A 19303-nucleotide genomic window follows, 5' to 3' on the forward strand; every position below is an offset into this window, starting at 1 on the left:
AGTGACAGCGTAAAACAGCGAACCTTTGACTTCCATTCTCATTGTCTCTACATGCTCTCTTTCCTCAGTGCTGCTCAGATGAAAATAGATACTCCTGTTCTAAGTGAGAGAGCAGCTCATCATAGATAGATAAAAAAATAAAAATGCCATGGGAAAGCCACTTCAGAGCGTGTCTGGTAGCCTCTGCATTAGGCTGAAATGATATGGGATTTTTTTAACATTAAAGGGCACAGTCCAAAGGGGGATGTCCCCTCTGAAACTAAGGGGAAGAGCTGATCCCGTTCACTGCAATGGAGCTTCACACAAAAACACCCTGTTGGGTGGTGCCTGACATCATTTCATCTCTTTGACAAAAAATAGGCTGGTCTGTTAGACTGGAAGTCTCAAATGCTCTCCTACTAAATAGCCAGTGCAGTTCAGCACACAGGAAACTTACATGCAGGTGGGGCTAGAACTCTCTTCCCTGAGATACCTTTTTTGTATAGTTAATGCATAGATCCCCTCCCCTCCGCAAAAAAACCCTCCTTTTTTGCTTAGAGTTCAGTTGCGGGAACCAACCACCTGAAGTGTACGGGCTAACCATCTCCATGTGAAGCACATCCCTGAGAAAGAGACATTACACTGATCTGAACTTTCAGAAAGCTATCTGTCCTTTGTTTTAGCTATGTGCTAAAAGAAATGCTTCCTTTCATCTGTCCTGAATCTTCCCAACACTCGGCTTCCACAAGAGGTTAGTGATGGCAGCCAACTTGAATGGCTTTAGAAGAGGCGCGGACAAATTCATGGGCAGCAAGACTATCAGTGACTGCTAGGAATGATGGCCATGTTCTGCCACCACTGTCGGAGGCAATATGCCCACAAAGACCAGTTCCAGTTGTGAGTGGGGAGAGTTCTGTTGCACTTAAGCTCCTGCTTGTGGGCTTCATTTTGGGGCATCTGGTTGGCTGTGGTGAGAACAGAGTGTCAGACTAGATGGGCCTTTAGCGTGATCCAGCAGGACATATTGTGGGGCCAATGGCAAAAACCTGGATAGATGTTTATTTCCTATAAGGGAGATAGGGAACTTGAGACCAGATGTTCTTGCACTCCGGTTTGCCCCCCCCCCCAGCACAGTCAGTCAGTGGTCGGAGATGGTGAGCAACATCTGGAGGACCACGGGATCCACACCCCTGTCTTACAGCAAAGCTTTATTGGTTTGAACACTATTCCAGGAGAAATATTTTGCTTTGCTCACCCTGTAAAGTTTAGTGTGTATACACACACACACACACACACACACACACACACTTGCTTGCTCCTGTCCCTTTATTTGCAGATCTAATCAAAGGTGCTGCAGAAGAAAGGCGCTGATTCTTAAGTCCCTTTGTAAGACAAATGCAAGCCTTCCACCTCTTGCTTCCTTGGACATCAAGCATTCTAGGAACGGGATGAAATAATAGCTTTGTGTCTTGTTACAAAAGGCCAATGCATCACTGAAGCTTGTCCTCTGTTGTGCACACGCTGCAACAGAGAAAGTGAAACCATTCATGGTGCTGGATAAAAGAGCAGCACTTGTTATTAATCCCTCAGTGCGTTTCATGTATTTAAAGACATTTATTTTACACAGCAGCCCCTTTGCCAATCCAAACTTCTTTTTTCTTCATTTCAATTAAGCATGGCTTTTATTATTCGTCTCGCAGTTCCTGTTTAGTTGGGGGGGGGGAGGAATCTAGTTCTCTCTTCTCTCTCTCCTCTTTTATGAAAGGCTTTTGTGGATTATATCGTCAAATTAAATCAAGCCCATTAATGTGCTACTTTTGCAATATCACAGTAATAGTCTGTGCCTCAGGCACTCTTTGGGGGTGTTTGTTTCTCTCTCTCTCCCCCCCCCCCATATTTGCCTGTCTTCTCACCAGTGTCCCATGTTGCTCAGAGCTGGTACATTTCTTCCATTAATAGAAAACGGCATAAAAAGCACATAATCATTAATATTGCAAAATCATTAGAGCTGATAAAAAGAGAGGAAAGCACTGGCTCGGGCAATGTTATTTTTCATGGTCACTGCATTTTGTAAACATGTTACAGAATCAGCTTTTTTTTTTGAAACAGCCTTGGAGCTTGGGACAGGGTTGTTTTTGTAGGGAGGGTGACTTCTCTTCCCTTGTGCTCTTTTCAGATTTTGCTAGTTAGGTCATCGTCCTTCGGTGCTATTTTGCCACTAGCTGGCAGAAGCCCAGGCTTATCTTGCCAAGTTCTTTCTGCCCATGAGCAGACTTGAGGTTGACAAATTGATAGTTCACACAGACCAAGGATGAGGGGAACACAGACTGAATCAGCCCCTCAACCTGGGTTTCAGCTGCCTTCCCTGGTACCTCCATTATTACACAGGTGGATGTGAAACCTGAGCTACGAATGAGGTGCTAATGCTTGTTCTCCCAGATAACCTGGCTAAGTTGTATAATTGCGTGTCAAAACCCCTCCCCCAGAAAGAAAGACACAGGACACGATGTTTAAGTTTAATGGGCATGAAATGGCCACAACTTTATTGATTAGAGAATTGAAGGTATTGGCCCTAGGCATTGGCTCCTATCCGCTACCCGGCAGGATGTCCGGGAAGGGTTAACACTAACCGTGGGAGGCCCCCGTTGGAGTACGCCAACTAGGATCCCACGGGTGTCACCGCTTGGGGCGTGCCGGGGGCCCTTACCTAGGTAGGTTTCGGACAAGACAACGCCCCTCGGAGTCCTGTACCGGACTACCCCATTTCCTGGGGGAAGGTGATGGCATTCCTTCCCCCCCATCCATTTGCATAACAATTGAACCCCAGCCAATGCCTAACCGCCAATACAGGGAAAGTTGTGACGGTTTGCTACGAGGTAGGCGAAAAACCAACTGGCGGAAGATCGCCAACTTGGAAAAATTCCTACCAGGCCCCTTGCGGCGACCAACCGAAGTCCATAGCAAGGTCATGACTACCTACGGCTACCTAAACGTCTAAGGGTGGGTGGGAAGGGAAAACCTCTCAGCTGGTCGGGGAGTGAAGAGGGCGGACCCTGGGCGTGCCAGGCTTAAATGCCCTAAGCCACGCCTCCCCCCGGCCCGCCGATAGGCGGGCGGGGTGGCGAGCACGCCCAGGGATTCCCCCAACTCTCGCGGGGGCCAAGGTCAGCCCCCGCGCTTGGGGGGAGGGGCTAGACCGCAACCCCCTCTCCTCCCTTATGGTCAGAAATGGCTTTGCGTGTCAAAACCCCTCCCCCAGAAAGAAAGACACAGGACACGATGTTTAAGTTTAATGGGCATGAAATGGCCACAACTTTATTGATTAGAGAATTGAAGGTATTGGCCCTAGGCATTGGCTCCTATCCGCTACCCGGCAGGATGTCCGGGAAGGGTTAACACTAACCGTGGGAGGCCCCCGTTGGAGTACGCCAACTAGGATCCCACGGGTGTCACCGCTTGGGGCGTGCCGGGGGCCCTTACCTAGGTAGGTTTCGGACAAGACAACGCCCCTCGGAGTCCTGTACCGGACTACCCCATTTCCTGGGGGAAGGTGATGGCATTCCTTCCCCCCCATCCATTTGCATAACAATTGAACCCCAGCCAATGCCTAACCGCCACTCGAGCAAGGCTCGCCGCCAATACCTTCAAACCTGTAACCAATTCCTACGCCCTGCTATGGGAACCCCTGAACCCAGGACCTAATCCCCGCTATGATATCACCCAACCATAGGTCGTTCCCCGCATCAGACAGATGCACGCCATCCCTTCTGTAGAGGGCCTCGTTGCTGAACTGGATGCCCGGGTGTCTGATGACGAACCCGCCCAGAGCTGCCACTCTACGTTCCACCGCTCGTTCTAAAACCTTTCTCGCCTTGTTGACACCTACTGGGCTCACGCAGTCTCTCCATGTCCTCCTCTCAAGCAACGAGGACCAAATTATTGTGATATGAGGGTATGCAATTACCAACTCGGTCAGATCATCAAAAATGTGCCACCTCAGATCGATCGCCTTGCGATACGCGAGATCGTTTTCCCCCAATTGAATCACTAGGGCGTCAGGCGGACCCTCGGCCGCAGCCCTGGCCATCACGGCTGGTTTGAATTCACTCCAGCGCATCCCTCTACGCGCTATCCAAACCAGCTCCACCCTGGGATGTAAACTCAGGTTGCCGCCCAGACCGCTTCTCAAGGCATGAAACTTGGCCCAGTGCACGATGCTGTGGCCCACCAACCAAATGCGCAGTCTCGTGGGTTCTGAAAAGCAAATAGAACAGTGGGCGGAGGTCAGGGGTGCAACACGCAGTCACAAGTTGCTTCTCACATAGGTTTTGTACGCGTTAGATTTCCACCTCCCCAAGTCCTTAATCCTCTCCGTGGGGAGCCCCATATGTACTGCAGTGGTGGCTGCGCCAATACGAAAGGAGTGAGCAGCAAATTCTGATGCCGGGAAACCACAGGCCGACAATGCCGACCGCATAACCCTAGTGAACTGGTGTCTAGTAAGGCGGGATCCGTCCGCATGTATCAGCAGCGGACCAGGGCCGCTAGGCCTTAGGTAAAGAAAACGCCTAGTGTCCCGAACCGGACAAGGGCCCTTCCCGTGGGCTGCCGGCAGCCGGAGCAGGGCCCCCTTGCCTTGCTGATCTGTCTTTGAGCTCCGCACCCGCACTATGAGATCGGTTCTAGACAGGGTCAGGTCGCTCATCCAAATTCCCCTCTGAGATTGGCTGGCATCCCCTTCACATACTACCTCGCCTACGCGTAGGGCGCCGAAGAAAGCAATGGAAAACGCTGTTGAGAATAAACGCGCTTCGTGCTTTGACCAGCAAATTTCACGAAGAACTTTGTGAATCTTAAACAGAATTTCATAAGTTACAGGCCGCCTCCTGTCCGCACATGGGGGTTGCTGCCTACGCCATCCCTCCAGAGTTTTGCGCACAATGAAGGCTGCGCAGGGGTCCTTCTCGAAAAATGTTTTACAAAAGTACGAGATCCCTGCTGAGTGAATATTGAGTGTCTTAGGAGCCCGGCCTAACTCCCTCATGTGTGCCAAGTAGCGGAGGACCTCCCTGGTTGAGGGAGTGGTGTGACTACTAGAGCCAGGGATGCGTGCACGAAATCTTAAAAAATCGACCCAAGCCTTCTTATACGATCTCATTGTGGACGGGGCCACTGCACCGAATACTCCCTTCATTATATCTCGCTCCCAATCCTCCAGAGATGCTCCGGGAAAGGCATCGATGATTGGTCCGCTTCTGGCGCTAATGAGCGGAAGCGCTCCATCTGAAAACGAGATAAAGCGTCCGCGATGTCATTATTAATGCCAGGCACGAATTTGGCCGAAAAGTAAATATTCTGTTCTAAACACAGAAGGACAAAGGCGCGCAATAGGTTACCCACCCTGGTGGACCGTGCAGATTGCCTAGCGAGGACCGCTACCACTGCTTGATTGTCGGTGTTAAAACAAACCCTGCGATTACGAAATTGCTCCGCCCACAAATGCACCGCTACGACAATCGGGAAGAACTCCAAGAAGGTAAGGTCCCTGGTGATGGGCTGACCTTGCCACTCCGCGGGCCACCTTTTGGCACACCACTGTCCGCGAAAATAAACACCGAAACCTGAGGACCCGGCTGCATCTGATTGAACTTGGAGGTCGGTATTAAGAAGCAGGGTATCCTGCCATAATGAAATCCCGTTGTACTTCTCTAGGAATTGTAACCAAACCCCCAGGTCAGCTTTTACCTGCTTGGAGAGGCGCACCCTGTGTTGAGGGGCTCTGAGGCCCGCCGCCAATCGAGCCAGACGGCCGCAAAATGGCCGCCCTGGGGCTACCACCCTGCAAGCGAAGTTCAAATGGCCTAGCAGGGATTGGATCTGTCTCAATGTTATTTTCTTTAGAGGCAAGAGCTGTTGTATGATTGTCTTGAGCGCCACCAATTTTTCAGCGGGTAAGCGGGAAGTTTGGGCCACGGTGTCCAACTCGATACCCAGATAGACTAGGGATGTGGCTGGGCCCTCTGTCTTGCCGGCGGCTAGGGGTACCCCTAATTCGCCGGCTAGGGATGTGAAAGCCTTTAGCATAGTGGAGCACCGTAATTTACTGTCTGCGGCCAAAATAAAATCGTCAAGATAGTGTGATACGCCAAAAGACCCTGTCCTGTTGCGTAGGGCCCAGTCCAGGAATGTGCTGAAAGATTCAAAGGCTGCACAAGCAACGGAGCAGCCCATGGGCATAGCCTTGTCAATGAAATACGCACCGTCAAATTTAAAGCCCAGCCATTTAAAGTCATCTGGGTGAACTGGAAGAAGGCGGAAGGCGGACTCGATGTCGCATTTTGCTAGGAACGCCCCCTGACCGAATCGACGGATCATTTTTACAGCCTGATCGAAGGAGGCGTATTTCACTGTACAAAGCTCCTGAGGAATCGCATCATTAACAGAACCCCCTCTCGGGTAAGAGAGGTTGTGAATCATGCGGAATTCCCCCGGGGCCTTCTTTGGCACGATGCCCAGCGGGGAAAGGTGAAGCCCCTGAAAAGGCGGTTCAAGAAAAGGACCCGCAACCCTGCCTGCCCTGATTTCTTTCTCTATTTTCTTTCTGACTATGTCGGGCCGTTCCCTAACAGATTTTTGGTTATCCGCCTCCCTGGAGTTGGGTGGGGTAGCCACCGGGATCCTAAATCCCGTAGAAAACCCCTCCCAGAGGTATTTCCCCGCGGTTTTATCTGGGTATTGTTCCAATAGGGCTTTGAGGGGCTGCAGGCGAATAGGGGAGAATGCCAAACCTAGATCAGTGTTACTGGCGATTGTTGTGACCTTGACGGGATGCACCGGGGGCACCTCTGGGATTGTTAAGGAAGTACCCCCTGCCCCCCCGAAAGGGCTGCGGCTTATTTTTGAAGCACGCGGAAGCGGGGTGACTACCCCAGCATTGCTCGCATTCATGTAGATACTTACAAAAGGGGCGAGAGCACACGCCCCTGTTGAACTCCCAGCATTGTCGACGCCTCTTTGGCTCAATCTTACCCGCTTTAGCTGCCTCCTGACTCTTCTTCTCGATGTAGGGGTTTACATCCAAGCCCCAGTAGTTAGGATCTGTGAGGTCCCATCGAGTGGTGGGGTGAAGAGAGGCATTCCTCCGGAAGTTCTCGTCGTACGTTAATGCCGCGTTTTCACCAGCCAGAGCTCGAGCTCGCCTCACATGAGCCTGGTAAGCCACTAAATCCATGGCGCGGTGGGGATACGCTGCGCAAACTACACCCATGAAAACCTGGTACCCGTCTAGCCAGTTCTCGAATGTGCGCTCCGCCCTGGGCGTTCTATACTTCCTTCTACCATAAGAGCGTCTTTTCTCACCTTTTCCTGTTACTTTTGTTGGGGGGAGCAGGGTAAACATATCCACGTAATCCCCGTTGAGGATCTTATTCCTCTTCCTATGTGACAAGTGGTTTCCCAGAATGAAGTCTGTGGGCTGATTGGTAGCGACCTTAACGTCCTCTACCAATGCCCCATCCTTCCAATACAGCACACCGCTAAAAACCTTTCGGTGAGAATTGGCCCTCCTCTCATGAGCCCATAGGGGGATCCCATGATTGGACTCCCCAATACCCCAATAACCATCCAATGGCCCATCAGAATCAGAATCTGAAGAGGACGTACCTGATTCCTCCTCCTCGGTGTCTGAGTGCCTGCTCTTCTTCTTCTTGGCCGACGTATGCTTCTTTTTGGACTTTCTCTTACCCCCTTGTGGCGCACCGGCAGTGGCGTCGGCCGTTGACTGAGATGGCTGGATCTCACCCGGTTCCCCTTCGGAGCCAGAACACGCGCTGTCCTCTGTGGAACTGAGCGTCTGCTGCTCCTGAAAGGCACTTGGAATACCTATAGCTTGAGAGATGGTATTACTGCCGCTCCCTTTCTTGGGTGCCTTCCCCTTACCTTTGCCCTTTGCTGGGGCCTTGGCTTTACTGGCGGCTTGAGATGCTTTTTTAGAGCGGGCAGACTGCGCCCGCGTACCGGGTCGGCCACCGGCTATGGCAACGGCTTGAGCACCGGCTGTCGGTGCAGCCGCCTGTGCACCGGTTGCTGGTGCGACCGATTGTGCAGCTGCGGACCCTGACAGCCCCTGGTTTGGGGGGGGTGTATCAGGTATTACGTCCTGCGAAGGCTCTAGGGCGGTTAGCGCCGAAGATCCAGGTCTACATTGCCTATAGAGAGTTTCGAACACCCTGAAAAACTGCTGTAAAGTTTGAGGATCACAAGGTCCCTCATGCACATACTTTTTACAAAGCAGTGAAAACCTCTCAGCTGGTCGGGGAGTGAAGAGGGCGGACCCTGGGCGTGCCAGGCTTAAATGCCCTAAGCCACGCCTCCCCCCGGCCCGCCGATAGGCGGGCGGGGTGGCGAGCACGCCCAGGGATTCCCCCAACTCTCGCGGGGGCCAAGGTCAGCCCCCGCGCTTGGGGGGAGGGGCTAGACCGCAACCCCCTCTCCTCCCTTATGGTCAGAAATGGCTTAATGGCAGTAGTACAAGATGAGAGAAAGTTAAGCACTGCATCTTTTTAAAAACAATTCCATTGTCTGTCTTGTGGTGCACAGGCTCTGTATGCTTGAGGACCAAACTAGGTGAAACGTTTATGAAGTGAAGCCTTGCACATAACCATGTGGCTAGTGGGCACGTGCATGCAGCTGCAAAATTTGTCGTCTTCTGTGTTTCTCTTTCAGTTTGACTGCAGAGCTGTGTGTGTGGTAAAGTGCCACTGTTTTGTTTTCCCCCAGCTGCTGGGTGGCCCACTGGATACTTCAGGAGCAGGGCTTGTATTTGACCAGCAAACATTTGGAGTTAAATTGAAGAGGGAAGATCCAGTAGTAATCTTCAGCATTGTGAGGTGGAGGGTGAGCGCTGGGTCCTGTGCAACTACGTATACAGCAACCAGTGCAGGATTGGGACCAGGAATGGAGGGTTCCCATGGAAGCAGTTGCTTACAGGCAGCTTTCATAGACTTTTAGAGTTGGAAGAGACACCAAGGTCATCCAGTCCAACCCCCACAATGCAAGAATCACAGCTAAAGAATCCGTGATAGAGGGCCATCCAAACACTGCTTAAAAACCTCCTTTGCACATTGTGCAGTTGCAGACACATTAGTGTATGCGTCACAAGGAGTCACAAGAAATCCTAGGTCCCTCATGCACATACTTTTTACAAAGCAGTGAAAATGTGTGTGTTCTCTCTCTGACACAGACACTTAAACTTTGCAGGTGCACCTTAAAAACATAATGTGTGAAACAACATTGAGTAAGCAGGTCTTTTAAGACTGTGCTTGTGATTTTGATAAATTGTTGTTGTTTTATAGTCCCATTTTCTGTGGATTGTTTTTATCATTAAGCAGCATATTAATGTGTTAAATAAAATAAATGATCAAATTCTCTTCTCTGCTACTGCAGTGGTCAAAGGTGCCCCTAGTTTTCGATGCATTGTTCATAACTGTAAGAAAAACATACACTGTGTGTGTGTGTGTGTGTGTGTGTGTGTGTGTATTTGGTTGTGGTCAGCAATCTGCTGACTGGTTCAAAATTGTCAAAAGCGTTAATCTAGTAATTGAATGAACCAGCAGGCCTTTAAAACAAAAAGTCATTAAAAATGAGGTTGGTCCAACCATATGAAAGCCTTGCAGGAAATGCCAGCTTTTCTTCAAAATGTGGTTTACCAATAATTATTTGCATTCATTTTAAAATATTTCCCAAACCTTATTTATGATGCTCTTACCTAATATTTTCTTTTAAATGTTCAGAGCAACTTACTTGATGCTCCCTGCTAGATTTCCCCTCCAGGTGCTGACCTGGTCCACGTCTCTTTGGTCTCATGAATAGATATTCTCTTCTATCATGCAGCAGGAGAATGATGATTGTGTTATTGAGACTGTAAGGCTGCTTCCCAGCCTCTGTACTGTGCCATATTATATTATTATCTATCATTAGTATTTTAATTCTAACTCTCCCTTCATCCAAGAATCACAGGGCCATGTGCAGAATCAGAAACCGTATAAAATATTATTATTATACATATGCACACAGGCTTAAAAACATCATATAATAATAATAAAAATACTATATAGGTATTCAGAGGCCCAGGTGAAAGACATTTGTGTCTTTGTTTGAATGTGCCAAGTCCTGAGCAATGGGGAGATATGGAGGCCTCAGGTACAGTTTGGCATAGAGCAGGAGTTCCCAAATTGTGGCCCCAAATTTCATTCAGGTTGTCCATGTGTGGATTTGTTGTTGAAGGTGGGAAGCAGCACCTCCATCACATTGAATAGTCATATTGATTTTCAATGGTGTCTTATGCCTTCCTTTATTTCTTACATAGCATTTTATTTTATTTGCATGGAATTCAAATTGCAGCACAACAAAATGTGATCTATAAGAAATAAAAGAAGCAATAAATACACAATAAGAAACATACAGCATTGAGTATAGCACATTACAGTTGCTACAACAGGCAGAAAAACAGCAACCATTAAGTGGTCTTCCAAGAGCCTCAGCAATCTTCAAGTGGTCTGTGAGGCCTCCATTGTCCTACTTCCAACACTGCCCATGTGGGCCGCTATCTCTTGGCTTGTACAGAGGATGGAGCTGAGAAAAATGGCTTAGCCAAGCCTCCATGGTTAGTCCCATCAGGAGTTTACAGTAATAGAATCCAAGGAGTTGGAGGGGGTTTGTGTAGGCCAGCTAGGACAACCTTCTGGCTGCCCAGCTTCTGCTCAGTGACCTCGAGTGGGGGAGCCACCTGGCACTCTTACAGTGCCACATGACGTTCATTCTGCATTTGCAGGAAATTATCTTTCAGTGTGGCAGCACTCATACTTTGCAACTCCCTGCCTGTTGGCATTAGGCAGGCACCTTCGCTGGACTCTTTTCGGTGTCTGCCTAAAGCATTTTCTTTAGGCAAGCCTATCAAGTGATGTAAAATTGCTGGCATGTGTTCCAATCTGGTTTTTAGCTTATTGTTGGGTTGTTGTTTTTCATGTTTTACATAGTTGTTTTAAACTGGTTTTTACTCACGATTTTATTGTTTTATTATTTTAGTAAACCGCTTTGAGGTCTTGCTATAATCAAGAAGTATATAAATATTTCATAAATAAATTTGTTCATATACTTTTATTTCTAGAAAGTACCACCCTCTCTTAATATATCAGGGTGGTTGGTGTGCATCAACATAAAGACTAACTACAAGGGAAGGGAATTAAGCAATGCGTAGGGCTGTCATCATGGAAAAGTCATCTAGCGAATTGCACTCAGGGGTGACTGCGGATGTACATTATTTTTTGTGACTTGGAAACTGCAGTTTTATTAATGCAGCTTAAATTTGCTGAATCTCACCTAATAGCTTCAGAGCTGGGTAGCAACTCAGTTTGAAGGCTGCCTGCAACTGAAAACCTGCAATAAAAGCCATACTCTGGCCCTCCTAATCTGGCATGGTGGATGCTCAACAATCCCTCTGCTGTTGCAGTCCAAGGCAGGCAGCAGAAACAGGGGGTTGGAGGCATTCTGCTTGGTAGTGTGACAAGGTTGTGAAGCCCCTGGTTGTTTATACAGTAGGGCGCTGCAGTCAGTTGTGCTTGGTCTGCATATGCCCTGTTGCCCCCTGCTGGAGGACAGTGGCAGTAACCACTAGATTCCTGCTCAGGAGGAAATTTATACTCTGCTAGTTAATCCAGCAGCACTGTTCCTTTGACAAGGCCTGTTTTGGACACCCAGAGTGTTTGTTTAGAAACCTGCTGTTGCCAGTTGCTGTCATCTCTTAGCATTCATAACAGTGCTAGAAAGCCATGAGTCACTATTCACTGGAAATGTGCATTCATTGTCTGACAGAACAAAGGGTTCTCCGTTAAGAGAGCTATCTGATCTTGCATGTCATTTCTTGCAGCTAGAGAATGGCTCCCTGCCCTTGCCAAGCAGCTGTGGAGAAAACTGTGCTTTAACCAGAAAGAGCCTGGAGAGACTGTTTGGTCTCAGGGCTTGGTCCGAAGGGTACATGTTACACCAGCCTCGCTGGAGCTATGCAGTCAGTCAGGCGCTCATAACACTAGAATGGAGGCAACATTGGAAGCACATAAACTGCTGAATTTGATCCAACAGGAGATAGTGATCGCCATCAACTTGGATGGCTTTCCAAAAGGATGAGACATTTCATGGAGGAGAAGGCTATCAGTGGCAAGGAGCCATAATGGCTATGTTCAGCTTCCACTGCGGAAGGCAGCATTCTTCTGAATACCCTGTGTTGCTTGGTGTATGGTGGGTGTATAATCTGGACTCTCCACTTCAAGCACTAAAATGTCTTGGGTCTCATTTGTTCAGGCTCTGGTCTACCTCAGATTGGGCTCTTTGTTATCTCTCATGGCATATATATGCCTCACTCTTAATTCCCGGCATTTATCTGCCTAGGCCACAACCAGAAACACAAAACAAAAACACTCTTTTTTCGTTGCTGTCATAGTGGTAAGGCAACTTGTCTTTCGCATTAAGCATCCCTTCAGAGACCCTTCTGGAGACACTTGCCAGTGTGTTTGGTCTTTAATGGGGCTGTGCTTCTCTGGTAAGAATCCCATGCGTGACCATATTGGTGTGACCCAAGCAGCAGTTCTTCAGAATGATCTGGAAATGTGGTCTGACAAACTATTTTCACACAGACATCTGTTGCAGCTGATTTCCCCAGGAGCAAACTGTTCGCTTTTTATCAGGCTTTAACACATTTTGGCTTCGAATTCATAGCTGATGAGAGCCACGAGTTATCAGAAGAGTTGTGAACCAATTAAAGGTTGTTTCTGTTTTAAGTCTCCTGACAGTATTGCTTTCACTGAGTCATTCATAGATTTTAAAAACTCAATACTATAGGATCTTAATATACCCCTAGGGATTTTCTGCCCTTAAACACCAGACAGTTCAGGGTCTCTCTCCTCTCTGCTCTGCATCCAGGCACCAGAAACTCAATGGAGGGAGAGATTGTTTTACTGGTGTCTTAGCCCTCTTTTCTTCCTTCCTCAAATTGAGCCGCTGTGTACATGCTCCGGGTCTTGTTCCAGTCCATAATCTGGGAAGGCTGAATGGGAAAACATGCAGAAGTGGAAGCTGCTCAACATGCTTCAGGCCATATACCCAGTGGTGTAGCACAGGGGCAGTTGCCTCAGATGCAAAATATCAACACCCAGTACTGCCTAAATAACAGCTTCATGCTTCCATCTCTGGGCTCCGTTGAAAGCAACTTTCCCATGCAAACCAGGAAGTGACATGTCTGACACCGTTAGGCAGTTGAATATGCATGCGTATTCCATCCACTTCCCTCCTTCCCACCCACCCCCTCTGTGTGGCCCCGGGCACTGGCAACCCATGTTATACCACTGCATACACTCCCTTCTTTTACACCTGAACGAAGATCCTGTAAGAGCGTGAAGTCATATAAGGTTATTCCAGAATTCTGCTTTTCTGGAGAGGAAGCAGACTGTTCTGTGGAGGACTGAGGATAGGTGAACCTCCGTCTTGTTCATATGAATTGACAGATTAGGAGCAGAGGCTTTATTAAAATTGTTAGAGAGACAAAAGAAAAAGGACAAATTGTTACGGTTTCTGCTTTAGGAGGCCTGACTTCATTGGTCTTTCAGAATTCTCTCAGATTGTCAACAGGTAGATAGATATGGTTGGACTGATAGGCACTGTGCACTTGGATCTTGTAAAAACCTTCTGACAAAATCCTTCCCCAAAGGCTATTAAGTACACATAGCAGTCACAAGATAAGAGGTCAGGGTAGCCAACAGGTCACCCTCCAGATGTTTCTGACCTACAAGTCCCTGAACGTCGCCCCTGCTGGCTGGGGCTGATGGGAACTGAAGTCCAACAACACATACACCGCTTTGAGGTTTTTTACAATCAAGCGATATATACATTTTATTAAATAATAACAACATCTGGAGGGCCCTGCATTGGCTATCACTGCTTTGATGAAATGGTAACTGGTTAAGGGGGAGGAAGCAAATGGGTATGTGAGTGTAGGGATCATGCTAAATTATTTGGGATGATGAAATCCAAGGCAGACCATGAAGAACTCCAACTGAGTCTGAACTGTTGGTGACTAACCAGGAAAGAGTTAGCGGGGTTGCACTGGATAACTTGTTGAGGAGGTCATCTCAGTGTGTGGCATCTGTGAAAAAGGCAGGGATTCCATGTAAAGCTCATTAAACTGAAGATTAAGAGGAGCAAATAAGAGGTGCTAATTGCCTTTGCTTTGCTGCGAAAGCCTGTTCTCTGTTTTTGAGAACTCTTGGTCTATGCTCCATTTCCGTTCTCCAGTCAGCCCAGCTGATGGACTTGATCATGCTGCTTGCACTGATTAATTGGCGTGAACCCAGGCTGAACACACTGTTTCAACATGGGATATAAAAATTAAAGCTGTGTTTTTAAAGATGGGTTGAAAACTGGGGTTCTTGTTGAAATTTCAATGACAAAGTCCTCCAGTGCCCTTCACCAGAACTTGCCCTGTCTGGAAAGCCTTCAGCAATAACCCCTTGACACTCAGCAACAGCTGAATTTTCAGCTGCAAATGTAGCTATGGAGGTGTGGCACAAAGGCAGGTTTTTTAACTGGTAGCACCAGCGTTATGGAATGCTTTCTGTGCTGAAATATGAGAGGCCCCATCAGTATTGACATCCCACTGGCTCTTGAAAACACAGTTATTTAGACAAGCATTTCCCTCAACCCCTCACCTGAACCTCCGGATGCAATTGCTGTTTTGACTGTTTTCATTGTTATGTTACTTTAATGGGCTTGTTTTATTCTACATTTTAAGCATGTATTTAATGTTTTGATGAAATTGTTCAACTGTATATTTTAATTCTGAGTGGATATATTTTTGTAATTGATTTTATACTTGGAAAACACTTAGAAGCCAATTTGACAAGCAAGCAAGCTGTGTGTGTGTGTGTGTGTGTGTGTGTGTGTGTGTGTGTGTTGTAACTCCCATTTACACCTCAGCCATTTCTCTGTTGCCTAGCTTCTCTGTTTGGCACACATACACATCCCAATCACAATTTCAGGCATAAACTCCTTGGGGAAGGAATTTGCCCCTTTTAAATGTACCATATTATTTCATTTATGAATTGCTTCCCATGAAACATCTTGAAGCAATTTCACAATGCAATAAATGTGCATATAAAAGCATATATAGAAACAATTAAGAACCAATACATATATAAAAGCAGTTAAAACAATTACGTAGCTAAAAACAACAGCAGCACAGATGCCAGCCGGAATCTTGTATAAATTCTAAATGATAACGTGAATGCTAAATGCCATTTAACCATTAGTGTTTCTGGGGTTGTTGTTTTTTACAACCACCCATGCACAAACACATGGGAAGTCGAATAAAGATCCATTTCAAACTGTTCTGTTTTCTGCTGATGCAGGAGGTCTCCGGGGAGCAACTGTGGTGGATGCCTTAGATACTCTGTATATCATGGAGCTGCAAGAAGAATTCCAAGAAGCCAAAGATTGGGTGGAGAAGAACTTTGACTTGAATGTGGTGAGTCAGTCTTTGAATATGTTTCTCTGAGCTGCAGAAACCGCCTGGCATGTTTGGGACCCTGGAGTTTTGACTTTGGGCTCCTCACAAACAAAGGCATGCAGATCCAGCAGAAGCAAGCTGAGAATTGGGAATTGGTGCAGTTCTGTCAAGTACCAAGAAAGGGTTCATCCACACTTAACCTTTGCTGCACACTTTTCTAGGCAAAGGTCCAGTGGCTTTCCAAGTCCGTGTCCAATCTGTCTGTCTATTTATTTATTTATTTTGTTTGTTTGATTCAGTGGTAACATGTCTATTTTCCCAGGGAAAGTGCCAGGACAAACAAACAAGCAAAATAATGGAGCAATCCATTGAAAACCTGATTGCCATTTACTCCGGTTCAGTGGTAAAATGTGGGTTTACCCAGTGAAAGCTCTGGTACAAAAGCAAAAAAAACAAAACACTGGGATACAGAGTTGGAATTCCCAGACCTATGACCAGAAACACAGACAAAAGGAAGTGTGAATGAGCCCATTCTTCTTATTTAGGAATTTCCCTTGCTCACTGGATAAGAGCATCAGAGAAGATAAAATCCAATCATGTCAATTTCTCTCTTGCTTTCCCCTTAAGTGTCATTTATTTCTATCTCCAACTCCTACTCCTTGTCCACTCAGCAAGGTTGGTCGTTTCAGAAGTCAAACATGGCTGCAGGCATTTGAATCTCAAGTGTTAACAGCCTAGCACTTTCAATTTGTAATAAAAAGTTGTGTTAAATCTAACACCACATTTTTACTGGAGGTGCAGAATGGGGCAACTTGGTGGAGGAGAGACTTGAACCCAAACCTCCCAGACCTGAACCGACATCACTGGGTTGCAGGGGCTCTCTTATGAACATTTAAGTCTGATATTGGTATTTGGCCATCATAAATGGGTTTCTGAATCTTCCTCTTCAGTTAATCACCATTTGAAAATGAAGCTAAACATAACTTTGCATGAGCTAGTGCAGCCTTCTGTGTAATAAGCCTAGAGGCTAAATACTGGAAGAGAATCGCCACTGTTCTTCAGACCAATGAGAGAAGCTGACCTAGAAGCTGGAATAGGGATCAGGATCTTCTCTGGCTTATTTCTGTTAAGAGACAGAGGAGCAAAGGAAACTGGGGAACCTCAGGCCTAGGGCCAAATGCAGCCCCCCAGGCCTCTCTTTGGCCCTCAGGTCTGCACCCTCCAGGCCACGCCTCCTCTTCCAGGCCACACTCCTCACTGGATATACTTTGCACCCTCTTTTATTGTTTTTGCCTGGCTGGAATGTGTTCTTGGGCTCTTCTAATGCCTCTTGCTTGCCTTGCAGAAGGGTAGAGAGGGCTGTGTGAGTGTATGTAGAAACTCGCCTACTGTGTAGAGATGGCATTTTTGTTAGTTGCTCCGCCCACTTTTGCCTTTGGCCCCTCCCACAGTTGGTAAATGGTCACTAGAAGGGAATGTGGTCCTTGGCCTTTAAAGGGTTCCCCACCTAAAACAACATTGCCTACACTGACTGGCCATTACTCTTCAGGGAAGGGAACTTAGCAGCCCTAGCTGGAGAGTTTGCACAGATTGAATCTGGGACCTTCTGTATGCAAAGCAGATGCTCAGCCACTGAGATACAGCTTCTTTGCCGGTCCCTGTGCCACTCTCACGTAAGGTCAGAGCTTGGTCGTGATATGCACAGGCTGGCATGCATCCCTTGGGTCTCTGGTTCAAAAACTACTGAGGTTGCAGATCCTGTGTTTACCAAGATGGTGTTCAGATTCTAATTTCAGAGCTATGCTGCAGTTGTTGCAGCATAACTAGCATTTTCTTTGAAGCAAGAGCAGCTAGTTCAGCTGCCTCACCTTCCTAGAAAAGCGTCACTTTGAAAGAGGTGACCAGCACGAACTTGCAAACGGACAGTCGCATCTGATAAATTCTGGTTGAATGGTTTGTGTTTGGCATCGGATCGATAGGCCAAGAGATGGAATAGACAGGGATAATTGATCTGTGTTTTCACAAAAGCTCTTCCTCCCACCCCATCCGCCCTCACAGATCAATCTGCAAATTCAAGAATGAACCTTTTAAATAGCTGGATCGCAGGATTTAAATGGGGATGAGACCGGGTCTGCATTAAAAACCGTGTGTGTGTGCATGCGCGTGCACATGTATTTGATACTGTCAGCAGTCAAGAATCAACCAACATGTAGGTGATGCAGTTGGAAAATAAAATATACAGTGCATTGTTCCCAAAGGCTGGTAACTCTGTCTGTTTTTGAGCAGAGATGAATTAACTATTTCCTAAAAGGATTGGACTTAAAATTTGGAAGTCCTAGGTTCAAAACTGGTCCATTCAGAACTGGATGGTTCTGGGCAAGTGTCTTATCCTTAAATAAAAATGCCACACCTCATGGCTCTCTGTCCCTCCGCTGGATAGTGTGTGGGCTACACTTCAGGGCACCCCAGCCACTGTTTCCTCTCACCATCTCATTTCCCATGTGTGTTCATCTGATGCTCCCACCTGGCCACACACAGCCAGGCACTGGTAGCCTAGCATGGGGCAGGCTTGACCTATCTAACAGCTGGATTCAGCTACCCTGCCCTGCCTGCATATCTGAGACCCAGTTTTACTAATGTGTATACTTAGCTATGAAATGTCAGGCTTGTGGCATTCCACACATTACTCTAAAGTCACACCAACCTGAAAATGTTCAGAACTTGAAATATGCCACAGTGGTTGTATATGCACCATACATGGCTTCCTTCAAATAACCCTGGAAATTGTAGTTTGTTAAGGGTTCTGTGAATTGTAGCTCTGGGGGTAAACTACAGATCTCACCATTCTTTGTCAGGTGGCAGGGTGTGTGTGTGCTTTAAATGTATAGTGTGTACAGAGCCCTGGACTCAGATCCCTGTTGCACTGTAAAACTCACTGGGTGACCCAGTTGCATACTCCTCATATAACCTTCTTAGGTTGTTGAGAAGTCAATAAGAGGAAAACCATGTGTACCACTGAGAGCTCCTTGTGGGGAATAAAGTGTGTGTGGGAAAGAGAGGGAGGGAGAGTTATTCCCTGTATATGATGTGAGGAGAGAAACCTGTGACCCTTTCTCAAGGCTGATGTATGCTGCTTTCTTGCACTTCCTTTCCATTTCCCTTTTTCTAATGGTGCTTTTTACTCATCCCTGAAGTAGATGTTCTACCTGGAAGCTGTGTATGCGTGCGTGCGGGTGTGTTGCAAGAAGCTGATATTTATTCAGAAAGCAAAACTGAATTGTCATGCAGGATCAGGCTTGAGGAGCAAATCTTTGAAAGGAACAATTTGACTGCAATTGCTTTGACATTTCACTGATCCAAAGCTGGATTATTATAGATCACAACTAGCTGCAGGTAAAGGGTTATCTGAAAGACTCCCATTTACAAATCAGTGGATGCCCAGGAAAGAAAGAAAGCTACGCAGGCCTGCCTTCTACACCATACTGTCCCAAATGTCTTTGCTTAGAAATACCCCATTGTCTCCTGCCTATCCATAACGTACCCCTCCATTATTTGAACGAAATGGATATGCGACTTCTTCAAACGAGACACAAAGCAGAGGGAACAGGAAGCGTTCAGCAATCATGTTTCCTGTCTTCTCCTGCCAACACCCTTCTTGTAACATTCAAACACTCAGTTGCTGGCACTGCTGGCCCAGTCCCCCACCTATGAATTTACATAAGTTAGGGAAGACATGTAAAGCTCTTTCACTTTTTAAAATGGCTGTATTGG

The 19303-nt window shown here is 47.1% G+C and overlaps 2 protein-coding genes across 3 annotated transcripts in view; one reads left to right on the plus strand and one right to left on the minus strand.

Moving 5' to 3' along the window:
• Nucleotides 1-19303, plus strand: part of MAN1C1 (mannosidase alpha class 1C member 1) — a 131952-nt gene that overhangs the window by 83797 nt on the left and 28852 nt on the right. For both annotated transcript variants that reach the window (XM_083511957.1, XM_083511956.1), the window contains exon 3: nt 15435-15550. In XM_083511957.1, the coding sequence (XP_083368083.1) occupies nt 15435-15550 (116 nt within the window). The remainder of the gene's footprint in view (nt 1-15434; nt 15551-19303) is intronic.
• Nucleotides 1-19303, minus strand: part of LOC310710816 (membrane progestin receptor alpha-like) — a 197989-nt gene that overhangs the window by 50959 nt on the left and 127727 nt on the right. The gene's annotated exons all lie outside the window — the stretch shown is intronic.

Source organism: Podarcis liolepis, assembly GCF_965112155.1.
Source record: "Podarcis liolepis genome assembly, chromosome: 7".
NCBI lineage: Eukaryota > Metazoa > Chordata > Lepidosauria > Squamata > Lacertidae > Podarcis > Podarcis liolepis.